Below are 20995 nucleotides of genomic sequence, written 5' to 3' on the forward strand. Positions count from 1 at the left end.
CCAAAAAGCTCAATTTTAGTCTCATCTGACCAGAGTACCTTCTTCCATATGTTTGGGGGAGTCTCCCACATGCCTTTTGGCGAACACCAAACGTGTTTGCTTATTATTCTTTAAGCAATGGCTTTTTTCTGGCCACTCTTCTGTAAAGCCCAGCTCTGTGGAGTGTACGGCTTAAAGTGGTCCTATGGACAGATACTCCTATATCCGCTGTGGAGCTTTGCAGCTCCTTCAGGGTTATCTTTGGTCTCTTTGTTGCCTCTCTGATTAATGCCCTCCTTGCCTGGTCCGTGAGTTTTGGTGGGTGGCCCTCTCTTGGTAGGTTTGTTGTGGTGCCATATTATTTCCATTTTTTAATAATGGATTTAAAATGGTGCTCCGTGGGGATGTTCAAAGTTTCTGATATTTTTTTATAACCCAACCCTGATCTGTACTTCTCCACAACTTTGTCCCTGACCTGTTCGGAGAGCCCCTTGGTCTTTATGGTGCCGCTTGCTTGGTGGTGCCCCTTGCTTAGTGGTGTTGCAAACTCTGGGGCCTTTCAGAACAGGTGTATATATACTGAGATCATGTGACACTTAAATAAAGTACACCTGTGTGCAATCTAAGTAATTATGTGACTTCTGAAGGTAATTGGTTGCACCAGATCTTATTTAAGGGCTTCATTGCAAAGGGGGTGAATACATACAGTGGGGGGAAAAAAGTATTTAGTCAGCCACCAATTGTGCAAGTTCTCCCACTTAAAAAGATGAGAGAGGCCTGTAATTTTCATCATAGGTACACGTCAACTATGACAGAAAAATTGAGGAGAGAAAAATCCAGAAAATCACATTGTAGGATTTTTAATGAATTTATTTGCAAATTATGGTGGAAAATAAGTATTTGGTCACCTACAAACAAGCAAGATTTCTGGCTCTCACAGACCTGTAACTTCTTCTTTAAGAGGCTCCTCTGTCCTCCACTCGTTACCTGTATTAATGGCACCTGTTTGAACTTGTTATCAGTATAAAAAGACACCTGTCCACAACCTCAAACAGTCACACTCCAAACTCCACTATGGCCAAGACCAAAGAGCTGTCAAAGGACACCAGAAACAAAATTGTAGACCTGCACCAGGCTGGGAAGACTGAATCTGCAATAGGTAAGCAGCTTGGTTTGAAGAAATCAACTGTGGGAGCAATTATTAGGAAATGGAAGACATACAAGACCACTGATAATCTCCCTCGATCTTGAGCTCCACGCAAGATCTCACCCCGTTGGGTCAAAATGATCACAAGAACGGTGAGCAAAAATCCCAGAACCACACGGGGGGACCTAGTGAATGACCTGCAGAGAGCTGGGACCAAAGTAACAAAGCCTACCATCAGTAACACACTACGCCGCCAGGGACTCAAATCCTGCAGTGCGAGACGTGTCCCCCTGCTTAAGCCAGTACATGTCCAGGCCCGTCTGAAGTTTGCTAGAGTGCATTTGGATGATCCAGAAGAGGATTGGGAGAATGTCATATGGTCAGATGAAACCAAAATAGAACTTTTTGGTAAAAACTCAACTCCGTCGTGTTTGGAGGACAAAGAATGCTGAGTTGCATCCAAAGAACACCATACCTACTGTGAAGCATGGGGGTGGAAACATCATGCTTTGGGGCTGTTTTTCTGCAAAGGGTCCAGGACGACTGATCCGTGTAAAGGAAAGAATGAATGGGGCCTTGTATCGTGAGATTTTGAGTGAAAACCTCCTTCCATCAGCAAGGGCATTGAAGATGAAACGTGGCTGGGTCTTTCAGCATGACAATGATCCCAAACACACCGCCCGGGCAACGAAGGAGTGGCTTCGTAAGAAGCATTTCAAGGACCTGGAGTGGCCTAGCCAGTCTCCAGATCTCAACCCCATAGAAAATCTTTGGAGGGAGTTGAAAGTCCGTGTTGCCCAGCGACAGCCCCAAAACATCACTGCTCTAGAGGAGATCTGCATGGAGGAATGGGCCAAAATACCAGCAAGTGTGTGAAAACCTTGTGAAGACTTACAGAAAACGTTTGACCTGTGTCATTGCCAACAAAGGGTATATAACAAAGTATTGAGAAACTTTTGTTATTGACCAAATACTTATTTTCCACCATAATTTGCTAATAAATTCATTAAAAATCCTACAATGTGATTTTCTGGATAATTTTTTCTCATTTTGTCTGTCATAGTTGACGTGTACCTATGATGAAAATGACAGGCCTCTCTCATCTTTTTAAGTGGGAGAACTTGCACAATTGGTGGCTGACTAAATACTTTTTTTCCCCACTGTATGCATGCACCACTTTTCCGTTATTTATTCTTTTAATTTCACTTCACCAATTTGGACCATTTTGTGTATGTCCATTATATGAAATCCAAATAAAAATCCATTTAAATTACAGGTTGTAATGAAACAAAATAGGAAAAAACACCAAGGGGGATGAATACTTTTGCAAGGCACTGTAGCGCCATAATGAGACACCAGCACTGGGATGTAGAAGTTAACGGCTACGGCTGAATCAGCTCGTCTTGATGCATATCGACAGCTTGCATTGTCAATCATTACAAGACAGCATCCATTACAATGTCTGGGTCACTTTTCCATTTGATTCATCATGGACCTTTTGGCTAGTCTGTGGATGTAGAAATGAACGAGAACATAGTACACAATTTACTGTGCAATACAGTGTCAAATTGGTCCTTGTGTCACATTTTTCAAAAGCCAAAAACTGATTAAAAACACAAGGTATTCCCCACCAACATTTTCTTCCCCGATAGAATTTAGAACCCCAGAAAACAGGGTCATGTTCATTACCGCACGCAATTTTGCAACAGAAAACGAAAATGTGCATTTCTTATTGGACATTAGTGGTGCGCGGGTCAGCTGTTTGTTCACCCGCAATTGCTAATAACCCATCCGCAACCACTCGACTATGTGCTAGTGAAAATCTGAGGCCCGCACCCAACCCTAACCCGCAAATATAGAAAATGCACTTTAGGCTACAGTCAAAGACTGCAGAACAATTTTTTGACCGGGGTGCAGGATTTTGTTTTGCCATTAAGATAGGTTTCTGCTTATAATTTCCAACATTTTGGTAGGCTACTTGTTAGTCAACATTGTCTATAATTAGAAGCATGTAGCTTCTCTTTTGTCATTATATGTTGTCCTAGAAGACTAAATGAACCCTTTCTCAACAGAATAATGTAATGTAATGGATCAATAGAACAAATGCTTCAATCTAGTTGACATCGGTGAAGTTCTGTCATCTTTCATGGACTAAAGACTTTTAGGGACTAGGGAGAAAATACAATAAAGCAAAAACAAACGGTTAAGATTTTCTGTGCAAAATGTCCAAATGACATCAGTTTGACCGGTTGTAAGGAAAAAGAAAGCTGTGAAAACGACCCAACATGTTTCTGATAAGATTTTAGTTTGGCTTCGATGCATATTTTGTGTGGTTGAAATACTAAAATCAGCTGTTATGATAAAGACAGCACCTCTACTGATCCTATATGAGCATTGCATTCTCTCATGATGCAGAAATAAATAAATCATATTTCTCCACTCTTGTTCCCAAGTTCAAATGTTGCCTACATTTGGTGTATCATTTTACTGCAAGAAATGCTTAATTCTGCAGGAGTTACTATTAAGGCTATAGCCCTATTCGCCACACTGGACTAATATTACTAGAGAACGTTGGTTATGTATTTATTACCCCAGAATGTACGTTATTCCAGAGGACGATTCGGATGGGATACGTTTTTTTCAAAACTGCCCACTGTAATTTTGTATTATATACACTACCGTTCAAAAGTTTGGGGTCACTTAGAAATGTCCTTGTTTTCGAAAGAAAAGCTTTTTTTTTGTCCATTAAAATAACAAATTGATCAGAAATACAGTGTAGACATTGTTAATGTTATAAATGGCTATTGTAGCTGGAAACGGCTGATTTTTAATGGAATATCTACATAGGCGTACAGAGGCCCATTGTCAGCAACCATCAGTCCTGTGTTCCAATGGCACGTTGTGTTTGCTAATCCAGGTTTATCATTTTAAAAAGGCTAATTGATCATTGGAAAACCCTTTTGCAATTATGTTAGCACAGCTGAAAACTTTGTGCTGATTAAAGAAGCAATAAAGCTGGCCTTCTTGAGACTAGTTGAGTATCTGGAGCATCAGCAATTGTGGGTTCGATTACAGGCTCAAAATGGCCAGAAACAAATAACTTTCTTCTGAAACTCGTCTGTCTAATCTTATTCTGAGAAATGAAGGCTATTCCATGCGAGAAATTGCCAAGAAACTGAAGATCTCGTACAACGCTGTGTACTACTCCCTTCACAGAACAGCGCAAACTGCCTCTAACCAGAATAGAATTAGGAGTGGGAGGCCCCGGTGCACAACTGAGCAAGAGGACAAATACATTAGTGTCTAGTTTGAGAAACAGGCGCCTCACAGGTCCTCAACTGGCAGCTTCATTAAATAGTACCCGCAAAACACCAGTCTCAACGTCAATATTGAAGAGGCCACTCCGGGATACTGACCTTCTAGGCAGAGTTGCAAAGAAAAAGCCATATCTCAGACTGGCCAATAAAAAGAAAAAGATTAAGATGGGCAGACTGAGAAGGTCAGCATCCCGGAGTCATTATGACAGACGCCTGGAGGTTGTTTTCTAAGTGTGAAGATATTTCAACAAGTCCAGGAGATAACAGGCTAAACTGATAACTCGAGTTTGGTTCCCAAGTTTCTAAACCATACAAAACCTCCTTTGGTATAGTGTCGTCATAATATTTGAATTGCGGTAGTGTGATCATAATCATTAGGCTATTTTAGCGATCCACAGTAGACGAGAACCTAAATGCCCCCCAGCCTTCAGATGTCAGCTAAACAGCTAACTTGCACTTGATATGCATTTTTAGGTTATGGATGAGAAAGTGAACTTGTTCGAAACGTTTAGCTCAGTTGTATGCTGCTTTGCGATCTATTAACAGCAAGGGTTGCATTAAACAGACGCAATATTTTAATAATGCATTTGGCGATGTTCAATTAATTTGCACAAAACGTTTAAACAAAAGCATTAACTGTGAAAGTTGATACATGTAGGCCCTTCATATACAGTGCATTCGGAAAGTATTCAGACCCCTTGGCTTTTTCCACGTTGTTACGTTACAGCCTTATTCTAAAATTGATTAAATAGTTTTTTCCCCCCTCAATCTACACACAATACCCCATAATGAGCAAGATTATTATTTATATTTTAAGGAATCTTTGCAAATGTATTACAAATAAAAACACGGAAATATCACATTTACATAAGTATTCAGACCCTTTAATCAGTACTTTGTTGAAGCACCTTTGGCAGTGATTACAGCTTTGAGTCTTCTTGGGTATGACGCTACAAGCTTGGCACATCTGTATTTGGGGAGTTTCTCCCATTCTTACTTGCAGATCCTCTCAAGCTCTGTCAGGTTGGATGGGGAGCGTCACTGCACAGCTATTTTCAGGTCTCTCCAGAGATGTTCGATCAGGTTCAAGTCCGGTCTCTGGCTGGGCTACTCAAGGACATTCAGAGACTTGTCCAGAAGCCACTCCTGTGTTGTCTTGGCTGTATGCTTAGGGCCGTTGTTCTCTTGGAAGGTGAACCTTCTCCTCAGTCTGAGGTCCTGAGAACTCTGGAGCAGGTTTTCATCAAGGATCTCTGTGTACTTTGCTCTGTTCATCTTTCCCTCGATCCTGACTAGTCTCCCAGTCCCTGCTGCTGAAAAACATTCCCACAGCATGATGCTGCCACCACCATGCTTCACCGTAGGGATGCCAGGTTTCCTCCAGACGTGACGCTTGGCATTCAGGCCAAAGAGTTCAATCTTGGTTTCATCAGACCTGAGAATCTTGTTTCTCATGGTCTGAATCCTTTAGGTGCCTTTTGGCAAACTCCAAGCGGCCTGTCATGTGCCTTTTACTGAGGCGTTGCTTCAGTCTGGCCGCTCTACCATAAAGGCCTGATTCGTGGACTGCTGCAGAGATGGGAGAACCTTCCAGAAGGACAACCATCTCCACGGAGGAACTCTGTCAGAGTGACCATCGGGTTCTTGGTAACCTCCCTAACCAAGGCCCTTCTCCCCCAATTGCTCAGTTTGGCCAGGCGGCCAGCTCTAGGAAGAGTCTTGGTGGTTCCAAACTTCTTCCATTTAAGAATGATAAAGGCCACTGTGGTCTTGGGGACCTTCAATGCTGCAGACATTTTTTGGTACCCTTCCACAGATCTGTGCCTCGACACAATCCTGTCTTGGCGCTCTACCAACAATTCCTTCGACCTCATGGCTTGCTTTTTCTCTGACATGCACTGTCAACTGTGTGATCTTACATAGACAGGTGTGTGCCTTTCTAAATCATGTCCAATCAACTGAATTTACCACATTTGGACTCCGAAGTTGTAGAAACATCTCAAGGATGATCAATGGAAACAGGATGCATCTGAGCTCAATTTCGAGTCTCATAGCAAAGGGTCTGAATACTTATGTAAATAAAATGTTTGTTTTTTAATACATTTGCTGACATTTCTAAAAACCTGTTTTCACTTTGTCATTATGGGGTATTGTGTGTAGATTGATGAGGAAAATTTTAATTTAATCAATTTTAGAATAAGGCTGTAACGTAACAAAATGTCAAGGGATCTAAATACTTTCCGAATGCACGTAGGCTATGCGCAGCACTTCGTTCAATTTATCGAATCAGTTATAGTTTTCTTGCTCAAACCGCGAGCCCCACCTGTAAAACTCAGACATTTCTCTCAAAACACATGGATGTCGATTCGCATGGGACTAGTATTAGCAGAGGAAACAGTAAGTTATTCTGGTTAGTCAATGTCCAGATTTCAGCTTCCATTTAACTCATCTAAACAGTAGGCTACAGTTTCCTTGACATAGGCCTATTTGAAGTCTCGTTTTGTGATTGGCGAATTTGTATAGCGCCTCACAATCATCCTCTTTACAGTGGCGACGCGTCATTCAGGGCAGGTGGGGCAGAGCCGCATACATGAGTTAATAAAGCCGCATACAAACATGGTCTCTTTTTTGCTTTCTTGAGTAAGGCAGCTCCAAAATGCAGGTGTTTCAGCCTAGCTCAGTGCTTTCTGTGGTGGTGGGGCAGCCAGCAGAAAATACGGCGCGTAGGGGTTGGTAATGTTCTCTAGTTGCGCCGTGATTGGCTCAGTGTTCTGTCACTCATGGGGACACTACGTCACCGCAAAATCTACGGGTAGAGCTCGAAAATTCAAGCCCCTTGGGTGCTGCCATATACTTATATTAGAAGTGCCCATCCAAGAAGGCTCAAGGTCATTGGCCACAGATAAAATGTCAAATCACGTTATATCTACCGTAGCTTTGATTGGACTGATCATGTCAACATCATACTTTCAAAATCTTAGCTAGCAAGCTAGACAAGCAGTCAATCATGCATCAAGTCGGCAATCTACTGGCAAATCCTTTTCAGTCCTTGTCATATGAAGAGAAATTATACATAAAACGTATCAGTGCTCATCGGCCATAAACATTACACAACAAGTTGGAAATCGCAAATTCAACAATGAGTGCTAAGGCACCACTGCAGCCCCGGGTTCGATCCCAGGCTGTGACACAGCCTGCTGTGACCAGGAGACCCATGAGGCGGCGCACAATTGGCCCAGCGTCGTCCGGGTTAGGAGAGGGTTTGACTGGCCGGGATGTCCTTGTTTCATCGTGCTCTAGCGACAACTTGTGGCGGGCCGGGCACCTGCAAGCTGACTTCGGTCGTCAGTGTTTCCTCCAACACATTGGTACGGCTGGCTTCCGGGTTAAGCGTGCAGTGTGTCAAGAAGCAGTGCGGCTTGGCTCTTGACCTTCGCCGAGTCCGTAGGGGAGTTGCAGCGATGAGACAAGATCGTAACTACCAATTGGATATCAGGAAAAAGGAGAAAAGTTTGAATACATTGGCCATGCTGTCAATCCAGCAGGACTTCTGCCGCGTTCAAAACAACTGGAAACTCGGAAATCTCAGACTTCAGTGAGTTAAAGACAACTGGGAACTGAAAACTAGCTCAGACTGGGAAAATACGAAAAAAATTTAAACGGTCATCCAACTCGGAATTCCATGTCGGGATTTCGGGCCTTTTTCTAGAGCCCACAAGAAGGACCGCCGCGCCACCTTCCTGTTCAAGTGAGCACAGCACAACAAGGTGAATCCAAAAATGTATTGTATGCTGCTGCATAAATGATATAATATGCCAGGGAGATATGTATCCTGCAGCAAAGAAAGTAATACTAAGTGTATGTTGTGTAGTAAGCTGTTAGTAGCCCATGTGCCTCACCCTAATAATTTGGTCCCTTTCCGCCTCATAATTTAGCCTACTGTTCTGACTTGGTGGTGCACACGTAGCCTATAGCCTGTTTTAGAGAAATCTAATCATTGAATATTGTAAGAGCTTTCATTGTCCGCTTATATGCCCCCTTTATTTATCCTACGTTTCTGTCGCTGTATATTTCAAAAGAGCTTAACAAATAGTTATTGACTACATCCGTTCTAGCTCGCTCATTAACATCTTAATCCAAATTACGGATTGCCTCTTATCCGCTTGTCGTCCCCTTATGCCATAGTTTGTAAATCTCAATTGTCAGTAGAAACCACATTTGTTTAAGCAAGTCAGCCATATCAGCTATGTTTTTTTTAAAGGCAGTAAATGAGGCTGAATTAACTGTTTAGCCAGGTGTAGCAGTGGTAAGGATTCACTACATGGTGCTGAAAAGAAAGCTCTGCTGTTGGGACAGCTTTATGTAGGCCCTAATAGTTTGTGGGCACCGTTATAGTGAAATTAATGTATTGTTTAGTGTTGTGGGCTTTGCTGGCATGCATCCCATGTTTTTTTTTTTGTTGAGTTTGCCCAACCAAGATTTACATGCTAAAATCGCCACTGCTCTTTCACCACTTCAAATCTTTTCCAAACATTACTTTTCTGGCCCTCCCTTCTCTTTATTTTTTACTCTCCTTTTCCAGCTTTTGTCTAATTGAATTAAACATTTCAACAATATCCTTTTTGCCTCCGTGGACTGATAGTTTTTTCTGCCAGTTCCCAAAAGCATTATTTGGCGATTGGCTGTGTAGACAATTTGGCGCGCATACAGTTAAACCCTGCAATTTAGGCTTATCCACTAATACCATAAAGCCTAAAATAATGCAAGAAAAACCGCAATGTAGAATCTATAAATTAATAAATCCTTATATGTATAATTATTTTGCAAAGTATTGTTTATCTTTATTCAACCTCCCGCCACCCACCCGCCCTTCAGCCACACAATATTTAATGACCTTAAACCCATCCACCCCTCAGATATAACCGTGGGACTGCGGGTTATGAGTCAACCCGCGCATCACTAAATGACTTGCCCAGGTAGTCCCTCCCCGTTTCAGTCCGTTTGATGCCGAATGAACATGAACCAGGGTGACGAGGCATCAGGCAGGGGATTCTAGCCCGGCTATGCTCTGGTGGAGTTGAGTGAGTCAGAACAGGGAGCAGTCTTTACATAACCCATCATGCTGCAGTCAAAATCCGGCAGGCGGTGTCAGCTATCTCACACTGCCCTCTACGTCCACCCACCTAAGGAGCTGTTCGTGAACCTCAGGAAACAGCAAAGGGAGCACACCCCTATCCACATCGATGGGACCGCAGTGAAGGCGGAAAGCTTCAAGTTCCTCGGCGTACACATGACTGACAATCTGAAATGGTCCACCCACACAGTGTGGTGAAGAAGGTGCAATAGCGCCTCTTCAACCTCAGGAGGCTGAAGAAATTCGGCTTGGCCTCTAAGACCCTCACAAACTTTTACAGATGCACAATTGAGAGCATCCTGTCGGGCTGTATCACCGCCTGGTACGGCAACTGCACCACCCGCAACCGCAGGGCTCTCCAGAGAGGGGTACGGTCTGCCCAACGCATCACCGGGGGCACACTGCCTGCCCTCCAGGACACCTACAGCACCCGATGTCACAGGAAGGCCAAAAAGATCATCAAGGACATCAACCACCCGAGCCATGGCCTGTTCACCCCACCATCATCCAGAAGGCGAGGTCAGTACAGGTGCATCAAAGTTGGGACCAAGAGACTGAAAAACATATTCTATCTCAAGGCCATCAGACTGTTAAATAGCCATCACTAGCCGGCTACCACCCGGTTACTCAACCCTGCACCTTAGAGGCTGCTGCCCTATATAAATAGACATGGAATCACTTTAATAATGTTTACATATTGCTTTACTCATCTCACATGTATATACTGTATTCTATTCTACTGTATTTTAGTCAATGCCACTCCGACATTGCTCGTCCTAATATTTATATATTTCTTAATTCCATTATTTTAGATTTGTGTGTATTGTGGTGAATTGTTAGATACTACTGCACTGTTGGAGCTAGGAACACAAGCATTTCGCTACACCCGCAATAACATCTGCTAAATATGTGTATGTGACCAATTTGATTTGATTAGGAACACCTTCCAAATATGGAGTTACACCCCCTTTTGCCCTTCGAACAGCCTCAATTCGTTGGGGCATGGACTCTACAAGGTGTCGAAAGCATTCCACAGGGATGCTGGCCGATGTTGACTCCAATATTTCCCACAGTTGTGTCAAGTTGGCTGGATGTCCTTTGGGTGGTGGACCATTCTTGATACACACAGGAAACTGTTGAGCCTGAAAAACCCAGCAGCGTTGCAGTTCTTGACACACTCAAACCGGTGCGCCTGGCACCTACTACCATACTCCGTTCAAAGGCACTTAAATCTTCACCCTCTGAATGGCACACAAACAAACAATCTATGTCTCAAGGCTTAAAAATCCTTCTTTAACCTATCTCCTCACCTTCATCTACACTGATTAAAGTGGATTTAACAAGTGACATCAATAAGGGATCATAGCTGTCACCTGGATTCACCTGGTCAGTCTGTCATGGAAAGAGCAGGTGCTCGTAATGTTTTGTACACAGTTTATGCTGGTGAAATTTAACATTTTGATCATTGCAAGGAGTTGGCCCTGTGGCCACTTTGAAAGCATAGGGATGGGCACCTTTGCATCGGAAGATCTGTATTCATAAAGTGTCTAGGATCAGGCCCCCTCTGTCCATTCCTTATAATCTAAAAGGCAAAACTGATCCTACAATGAGACGTTTTATGAACCCGAGCCCTGGAGTGAACCAGAGCTAAATGTGTGTGTCTGTCTATCTATATCTATATATATTTTTTTTAAGGTTCCGAGGCATGGCTGCATTAGCTTGAAAATAAGATCTCACCCCCCCAAAAAAATAAAATACTTACCATTCCATATGCCATCATTCCCGTCGGCGTCGTTGCAGGGAAGGCCATGACAGATGGTGCCTGTGATGACAAGCAAAGATGATCACACAATAAACCAGGACACTCAGTCACTTTCACGCAAAGTTAGCATATAACTAAGTGTAAATAACGACAGTTTTATATTCATGTTTATTTAGTTCATTAATCACTTTTGCAAAATAACAGGTGCAAATGCTTAGTCAATTTGGTCCGTATAGTTCCCGCCTCTCCAGAAACAACCCACCTGAACAAAGTTGTCTTTGTTCATCTCTCAGACAAGCTACAATTGTCCCATTCACATGCAACACTTCAGTCACATTGCCTGCCTGCTTCCACTTTGGCAAGACTAATGGCACATCTGGGAAACATTTGGCATGCCTGTCCTTATTCCCCCTAGTTTACCCTTACAGTGTGTGTTAGGGTGAGAGAGAGAGCCCTGAAGCAAGAAGCTGTTACTTGCAGGTGCAGAGCTGCTCTTCTGAAAAAGACAGAGAAGGGGGGCTTTTATAGAGAAACTGCTAGACTCTCAAACAGCCCTCAGTGTAGTAACAAACCCCGATTTGTTTCATCACAGGCCATTCAGTTGCATGAAAAGGCACCCTCAGGAAGGAAATATTTAATTAGCAAATCAAGCCATTGAAAAACGGAAAGAATGAACAAGTGGACGTATATAAAACATAAATGTGGGTTTCATTACATAGTCAGCACTTGTTTCGATAGTCCAACACCCATTTTTCAACTTCTCACATTGATCAAATGCTTTGCATAAAAGCATACTCGGCAGACAATATCGGCCATGCAAAACGATTGCAGACTTGAATAGGAAAATATGGAGGTAAATATCAGGTTCTGGAGAAGCTCACTCCCTGCTACTCTACCTCTGCATTAGTCATCATAGCCCAGCCCCTTCTGACATTTGACAACAACACTAAACACAATGAGATTTCAGGCCACGGAGTCCACTGTGGAAGGTTTAGCGTAAATCACAGTCAATTCAATGGGACAGAAACCATTCCTAGCAACCACTTTGTTGCATGGCAGTAAAGTTCTGATTCAAAGGACTCATCAGAAAGTGTTCAGGGTGAGGCGAAAAAACTAAAGTTTATGTTGCTTAAAACATTATTTGAAGTATCTGAGTTTTCCTAACACAAACTTTTGGAAACCAGTTTTGATTGAGTAGCCCAAAGGTTTACATCTTACAAGGCCATCTCAATCAAACATAACGCTTACAAATATTGGTGTACAGCAGTTTTTTTGGGGGGGATGTCAAGTATCAGGGAGACTGAACATCCAAACATCCAACAAGACAGCGACAATTTTTTAAAATCTGTATTTCCCTTCAAAACAATGGCCGCTTTCAACGGCTAGAAAAGGTGAGTGTCATTATTCTCGGTGACCAGGGTAACCACCGTAATGAAAAAACATTGACTTTTTTGGTCATTGATTTTACTACCATTAACCTGCCACTGAATTATCAGTTAGAATGTGGCAAATCTTAACTCTGGGTTTTCACCAGATACTATTTATAATGACCAAACGGAAAATCAGTAATTTTCAATGAAAGGAGGTGATGTGCGGAGACTTGACTGTTGGTGATGCTATCAGAGTTGCGCAAGGTTGAACTTTATGCAAATCATGAGCAAAGTCGCTTTGCAATAATAATCAAATCGTGGTAGGTCTCGCTAGCCAGCTTTGACACTGTGCTGGATAGGCTCCCAGCCAACATGCTGTTTTGCACACTGTTCAGAAGAAATAACCGCGAGGGAAAATCTAGGAGATGCCTTACAGCAAAGTAATATCTGGTTAAAACATAGCATAAAACATGTTAGTTATAGATCATACAGCTACCCAAGATCCTACCCCAGTTTCTCATCCTTCCTCCCATTGGCCTCAACAGTATCAATAGACAACGATAGCATGGTCTTTCGGCATATTTCCTTAACAGTGGACACTTGATAATAGCTGACTAGGCTATTATTTTTTTTTAAGAATGCTTATTTAACATTCTTATGGAACACTATACCCACTCACAAAACATTTTTGGAAACCCTTCACTTGAACCTTCAGTCATGAGCTTGGATTACACCGTCTTAATAATGACATTTGAAAGTGTTGTGAACAGGCGAGATCAGCTTATGGAAACAGACCTTGCTAACTTTTACAGAGTTGGGGTGGTCTAGTGGTTAACACCACCACCCTCAACACATACGTGAAGGGCACACAGTAGCAAAACGTGCGTTCTTATTGTAGAAATTCAGATAGAGTCACCCTACTAAACTATATTGTCATGTTATGACTGTCATGATGTCATAACAGTTGTCATTATTATACAGGTCATTATCACCCTCATAATGCAGGCTCTGAGTAAGGTGTGACCACAAGTTCAATAAAAAAGACGGCAAAGGATTATAAAAAATTTCACTAGGTGTAACGACTGTCCATGGACGTATTCTTATAGTCTAGAGACATGTCGTTAGACCTAGTATAAACCAGCCTTTCGAGAACAAAGGGCTGAGCTGAGGAGGAGAGGTCAGTCATGACAGAACATGCAGTCGCATCTGTGTTAGATTGAAGTCAGCAGGTCGTAAGGCGCCCACGGTGCAGACCGCAGGGTGGGTGATGAGTGACCCAGGCCTCTTGGCCCACAAGTCAGAGAGAACGCTTGGCTGGGTGAATGTGTGGGATTAATACCAGGCATGCCAGCTTTGGTCAAAGAGCAGGAAATGTTACAACCATTGAGACTTACGTATTGTGGGAAATGCATTCCGTTCTGTATTTTTTCCCCAGGAGAACAATTATACAATGCAGCAGACATTTGAGACGGAGATTAGAAAATATTGTAAGAATAAAAAAAATACAAGTTTAGTTCACACAGTAAAAACAAACACACACACTAACAAAGGCAGTTGGTGCTTTCTGTCCATATGATCCGTATGCACCAGGAACTTAAACCAAGCAGCGTTTGGGTTGAATAAACAATTCCAAAAGCAGATGAGATAATGGCACATTTCCTTTCATAAATCGTATAATTTATATTGATCAATGCATTCAAAAATTTTTATCAGAACTTTAGAAACTATAGTTAAGACTTATACTGAACAAACCTACCATGGTGGCAGGGTTCCATGTGGTAGAGGGAGCAGTCTTTGGTTGCCAATTGTTTCCACCTGTCAACTTCTTCTCACCAGGCTGACTCCAATGGATATCACTAAATAAATATTTGAAATGTTAATTATTTTCATTTAACTGCCACATCAGTATGGTAAATAAAAGTCCCCTGTAGCTCAGTTGGTAGAGCATGGCGCTTGCAACGCCAGGGTTGTGGGTTCGTTTCCCACAGGGGGCCAGTATGAAAATGTATGCACTCACTAACTGTAAGTCACTCTGGATAAGAGTGTCTGCTAAATGACTAAAATGTAAAAAAAAGTGATTCCAGTTTAGTTATCATTGCATTCTTACTTTTTTGCCACACCATTGCCAATTCCCAAATCTGAAAAGGAAAGAGAATGCATTGTCAGTTGAGTGCATAGAGCCACTGACTTGACAGTGTCCAATAAAGCTGGCATGTGACACTTCATCTGGAAGCTGGTCAGCTAAAAATGTTGAGTATCCATCAATAGCACATATGCAGTGGACCAGTATAGTAAAGTGGGAGAAAGGTCTAAGAAGCATGTTAATGATACATACTGCCCACAAGGTTGGCCAAGGACGAGTCCAGGTCATCAGACACAAGCTTCCCAGGCTGCTGCCCGCAGGGGGTTAGCACCTGGCTGGGCGAGGAGGCCACTGTGGGTATGAGGATGCCACCTAAAACATCGTTTTAAAAGAAAAAAGGGGGCAGGGTGGAGGGTAGGAGAGTAAAAACAAGGTAGTAAAAGAACGCCACAGACGACACACAACAACGACACACAACACCAGAGACGAAACAGGTAAGAGGATGTTGGTTAACGTGAGCAAAATGGGAAGCAGGTGTCGCATGTGAAAATTACAATGAAGTTGCTGGCTGACCAGGACTAAGGAGTATGTAGTCAACTCACCCAGTCATGCATATGCCATGCAAAAGCCAAGGCCCAAAGTGTGTGTTCACCCAATGAACAAGGGAGAGAAACAAAACATTGGTGAGATTGTGAGCGAAGCGCCCCAAAATCCACACATTACATTCATGTGTACATTCTCTGCTCTTCACTAAAACTTTATTGAGCACCAAAAGGCACTTTGCTGCCAAATGCACCCATCGGTGACGTGCTTATGACTCCATAGGCATAACTACTCAGGGGCAGTAGGCTATATTGAGAGAGATTGAAATAGTGCCAATACTAATTTCCTAAGCTCTTCCATTTTCCTTAAAGATCATGCAAGATTAGACAATGTGATGGAGGAATAAAATGACTAGCTGGACTTTAAAGGAATAATATACTAAAAAACGTAAAAATCATGCATTTTACATCCTATGATGTATCATGGAATGTTTTTGATTTCCAGTAAGTGCTTTATCTTGGAGACAGTTGTAATAAAAATGGACCAAGTACTAATACTGGCTGTATTTTGAAAGTTATACATCTTGAAAACTTGATTGCTGACATGCAAAACATTCTGGGACTATATCAATATGAATGAAACAAATACCAAAATATAGTTTTGTTGTGTTATGTTACAGTGTAATGCTGAGGAAAGCAGTACCCTGAGTCTTTGGGTTCTATTCATGACAAACTGCCATGTTGCAGGCCCCGGCAGTGAAAGACTTCAAGAAGTGCTAGCTAAAGAAGCTCAAAAGGCACTATAGCAGACCTTGCCAGTTCTGAAACCCGCCATGTCTCGAATGACGGACAAGTAATTGAAAATAGTGCATGTGAATCCCTGAGGGAAGTCTGTGCTTTCCCATCCAAAATAGCACCAAAAAAATATCTAACATAATCATGAATACCGGTACTTATTTTGGAAAACTTTGAAGCAAATCATTCATGCCCATATTTCATGGTGGTAAATTTTCTCAATCATTGATCAAGCACTCGCTGCAAGTATTTTGAAGTAATTTCCAAAACATCCAATCCCCAAGCACTGCGATGGCCCATGAGGTGAGTTGCCACCAGTCATGAGGCGAGTTGGACCCAGTGGGCAGCAGAGTGGATGTGGCGCCCATGGGAGAAGCATTATGTTGCCCCTAGACACTGTTCTAAGTTCAGCTTTGTGATTCCCCCCTGATGGTTAAGGTTCGAATTAGGAGAGGGTAAGCTGATCCTTGAGCTGTGCCTAAGGGTAACTTCTATGTGGAGCTTGTGCATGTGATGAGAGGGATAGGGAGTTGGGAGAGGTAGGGGGATGTGTGATCTTTACCAGCAGAGTCCACGTTGTTACCAAACACAGAGTCAAAGTCGACATTAAGGCCTCTGGCGGTCTGAGGCTGCGGGGTGGGAGATGCTGAGAACCCTGGGTCAAAGGAAGCAGAAGAGGGTTGGGGGCTGATATTAGTTGAGGCATTAATCAAGCTTTCTGGTGCAAAATGGAAGTATTTCTTTCACTTGTTAACTTAAGTATGATGGTTCCACCATCTTCAGCCATCTTGCGGACACCCTTCTTGTCCATTCAAATCTATTCTGTACACCCAAGTTTTCTTTTCGGGCCAGAGATAAGACAAGGGGACAGTAGGAATGGCAAGCCCCAGGTACTTACCTCCAAATAGACCTGCTACAGCGGGGGGCTCAGATTGAAAGAGAGGAGTGGTAGGGTAAGATGCTGGCCCACAGAAGGAGTCTGACACACAACCAGAGCCAAGCAGGAGGAATGGACAGCAAACAGAGGGGGTTTTAGAAGGCACGTTGAGAAACAAGATGAATGAAAAGTATAGTTCCAGAAAAGTACGTGCAGAAGAAGATAGTCAAAATTGAAAAGTAAAATCTAGCAGAGCAGTTTGTGAAAAGGAAGGAATTCTTCAAAAAGCCAAACGCAAAACACTAGCACTAAAAGCAAACGGCAATCAGGAAAGCAAGTAGACTAGAGCAAACATGAACCCGGCGTAGGTTCAGGGTCCTATGTTTCCAGAAAACATAGGTCAGTTGGATTCCCCATCATAGTACCTGAGATAAACTGCTCTATCCGCACTGTGTGCTCATGATCAGATGCAATGGAGGTGCTCGAATCAATAAAGGGATTGTAATGATCTGGAGAATCAAAAATATAATACAAAATAAATATAAAATTCAAGCAACAATGTGATTGTTTTCCTTATCACTTTAAAAATTCAAAAACAAGTGACAGAAGTCTTATGTTACATTATATGCTATGAACATACATGGGTAAGGAAACAGAGTGAATGTAAATCTTGTGTCATCATGGCACACAGTCAAACCAAAGCAAATAATATACTGTAAGGGTTTTAGGTAATGGTGCTAGCAATTGACAAAGACCACACGGTCGAAATGCATCAGCTTTTTAAAAATAAAAAAGAGCACCATGAACTTAAAACATTGTTGGTGAGGTCATTTATGGGAGATGCTTTCACCTTTCCTTATTTGGAATACCAAGGATCTACAATGTCTCCGATAAGCACCGGATTCCTGAAAGAACGTTGGTAGCGCCAGCACATCAAACCACTACATCATATACCGTATGTAAACACAATCACATGCACCCACACAGCTTGAGTTGGAAATACTAGGAGAAAGAGGGCATAATGGTGCATGCAGGCTGAATATGACAATGGGCACAATTTGACAACGCCACCATAATAGAGAAATAAAGAAAAATTTTGTTTACCACCAAACATTTCATGACTGGGTGTCCTAGAACTAACACCATCGGAAGATTCAACAGGTAGGTGGACAGCATCAACAACAGGGTGTGATAGGAAAGGGTTAAAGTTTGGAATGGAGTCGTAGACAGCTTCTGTAGAAATGAAAGGATCTACACAGGCAAAGGGAACAAACAGAAGAAGAGAACCGGGAGATGTTAGTAGAGGACGATGAGTCAGGTTAAACGAAGCGTGCAGAAACACAACACAGGGTGCGGCAGAACATAAATCCCATGCCAGAATTCTTCATGAACTGTGAGTTTTCGTATCACAAATACTCAAAGTATCATTGCAAGGAGATAAAACAGCCTTATGTTGTCACCCAGAGTCACAATAATTGTATCTAAGCTATAGCAAGCAATATTTGACATGAAGCAGGTTCTTTCATCACATGCATCTAACCCCATAGTGTGTTTACACCAAAGGCTATATACTAAACATGTGCACCAGTCCAAAATGTTCACTTGACATGAAACAAAGACAGCGCCTTAAAAGGGACACGTCGGGATTTTGGCAGAGGCCCTTTATCTACTTCCCCAGAGTCAGATGAACTTGTGGATACCATTTTTATGTCTCTGTGTCCAGTATAAAGGAAGTTAGAGGTACTTCCGCGAACCAGTCCTAACTAGCATTAGTTCAATGACTGGAAGTCTATGGGTATAGACTTCCAGTCATTGCGCTAACGCTAGTTAGCATTGGCTTGCGAAAGTACCTCTAACTTCCTTCATACTAGACACAGAAATATACAAATGGTATCCACTAGTTCTTCTGACAAGTACATCTGGAAACCAAATATTAAAATTGAACCAATGCAGCACATTTGTTGTAAAGGTTTTTAAAAAGTATACTTGATAAAACTATAAAAACCTGGAACTTTGCAGGACCGGCAAAAAGTAACAGTAAATTCACACTGTATGTCACAGTATGAGAGAACCACCACTCCCTCAATGACTACAGTATTAGAATAAAACACAACAAAGAACAATGTTTTTAGTTGAGGGACACCAAACTTGGTGTATTTGTAAGTGAAAAGACAAACACAGTTAGGTTGGTTTGTATCTAATCATTTCAACCTTATCATTATTTACTTTCCATTGACACAAGACCCTGAATTCCAAAGCACACACAACATTACAAGGCACTCAAGATAAAGGTGCCTCTTAATTTGGCACCTCCGTCATGAAGTTTAAATACCAATGCCATGAATGACAACCGGAACAGTCAAGTGTAGCTCCCCTGTAGCTCAGTTGGTAGAGCATGGCGCTTGCGACGCCAGGGTTGTGGGTTCGTTTCCCACGGGCGGCCAGTATGAAAATGTATGCACTCACTAACTGTAAGTCGCTCTGGATAAGAGCGTCTGCTAAATGACTAAAATGTAATGAATGAAGGACAAAAGGTGTCATAGCAATCAGGTAAATTAATAACTTGAATAATACTATGAATAAATAAGTTTACAGTCATGATACAAATGGGCCAGAGTTGCTGACAGTTTGTCTAGCAAACTACCTAACTGTGATTTAACTGTTGATCGACTTTAGCTGATATTAAGAGAGCGGCCTTACCACCCAATTTCTAATTCAAGTTCACCAATAGCTTTCAGGAGTTAGGTCAAATACACAAGTTACAGTACCTTGCAAAAGTATTCATCCCCCTTGGCGTTTTTCCTATTTTGTTGCATTACAATCTGTAATTTAAATGGATTTTTATTTGGATTTCATGTAATGGACATACACAAAATAGTCCAAATTGGTGAAGTGGAATGAAATAAATAACGGAAAAGCGGTGCGTGCATATGTATTCACCCCCTTTGCTATGAAGACCCTAAAGATCTGGTGCAACCAATTACCTTCAGAAGTCAAATAATTAGTTAAATAAAGTCCACCATTATATATATATATATATATATATATATACATACATACATACATACATACATACATACATACATACACACACATATACATGCATACATACATGCATACAACTGTTCTGAAAGGCCCCAGAGTCTGCAACACCACTAAGCAAGGGGCACCACCAAGCAAGGGGCACCACCAAGCAAGCGGCACCATAAAGACCAAACAGGTCAGGGACAAAGTTGTGGAGAAGTACAGATCAGGGTTGGGTTATAAAAAAATATCATTAACTTTGAACATCCCACGGAGCACCATTAAATCCATTATTAAAAAATTGAAAGAATATGGCACCACAACAAACCTGCCAAGAGAGGGCCACCCACCAAAACTCACGGACCAGGCAAGGAAGGCATTAATCAGAGAGGCAACAAAGAGACCAAAGATAACCCTGAAGGAGCTGCAAAGCTCCACAGCAGAGATTGGAGTATCTGTCCATAGGACCACCTAAAGCCGTACACTCCACAGAGCTGGGCTTTACGGAAGAGTGGCCAGAAAAAAGCCATTGCTTAAAGAAAAAAATAAGCAAACACGTTTGGTGTTCGCCAAAAGGCAAGTGGGAGACTCCCCAAACATATGGAAGAAGGTACTCTGGTCAGATGAGACTAAAATTGAGCTTTTTGGCCATCAAGGAAAACGCTATGTCTGGCGCAAACCCAACACCTCTCATCACCCCGAGAACACCATCCCCACAGTGAAGCATGGTGGTGGCAGCATCATGCTGTGGGGATGTTTTTCCATCGGCAGGGACTGGGAAACTGGTCAGAATTGAAGGAATGATGGATGGCGCTAAATATAGAGAAGTTCTTGAGGGAAACCTGTTTCAGTCTTCCAGAGATTTGAGACTGGGACTGAGGTTCACCTTCCAGCAGGACAATGACCCTAAGCATACTGCTAAAGCAACACTCGAGTGGTTTAAGGGGACACATTTAAATGTCTTG

At 42.2% G+C, this 20995-nt stretch overlaps 1 protein-coding gene across 18 annotated transcripts in view; it reads right to left on the minus strand.

The window, feature by feature from the left end:
• The window catches only part of picalma (phosphatidylinositol binding clathrin assembly protein a), a 54751-nt gene that overhangs the window by 7776 nt on the left and 25980 nt on the right, over positions 1 to 20995 (minus strand). For 4 of the 18 annotated variants that reach the window (XM_041886470.2, XM_041886471.2, XM_041886474.2 and 1 more), the window contains 9 exons: positions 18111 to 18257; positions 17432 to 17515; positions 17028 to 17108; positions 16692 to 16784; positions 15045 to 15164; positions 14817 to 14847; positions 14466 to 14565; positions 14104 to 14127; positions 11340 to 11399 (listed from right to left, as the gene is read on the minus strand). In XM_041886470.2, the coding sequence (XP_041742404.1) occupies positions 11340 to 11399; positions 14104 to 14127; positions 14466 to 14565; positions 14817 to 14847; positions 15045 to 15164; positions 16692 to 16784; positions 17028 to 17108; positions 17432 to 17515; positions 18111 to 18257 (740 nt within the window). Of the gene's footprint in view, positions 1 to 11339; positions 11400 to 14103; positions 14128 to 14465; positions 14566 to 14812; positions 14848 to 15044; positions 15165 to 16691; positions 16785 to 17027; positions 17109 to 17431; positions 17516 to 18110; positions 18258 to 20995 lie in introns of those variants that run through there. The other 14 variants (XM_041886485.2, XM_041886473.2, XM_041886481.2 and 11 more) reach the window with 11 other exon arrangements.

The sequence above is a fragment of the Coregonus clupeaformis genome, unplaced genomic scaffold (genome assembly GCF_020615455.1).
Source record: "Coregonus clupeaformis isolate EN_2021a unplaced genomic scaffold, ASM2061545v1 scaf0088, whole genome shotgun sequence".
Taxonomy (NCBI): domain Eukaryota; kingdom Metazoa; phylum Chordata; class Actinopteri; order Salmoniformes; family Salmonidae; genus Coregonus; species Coregonus clupeaformis.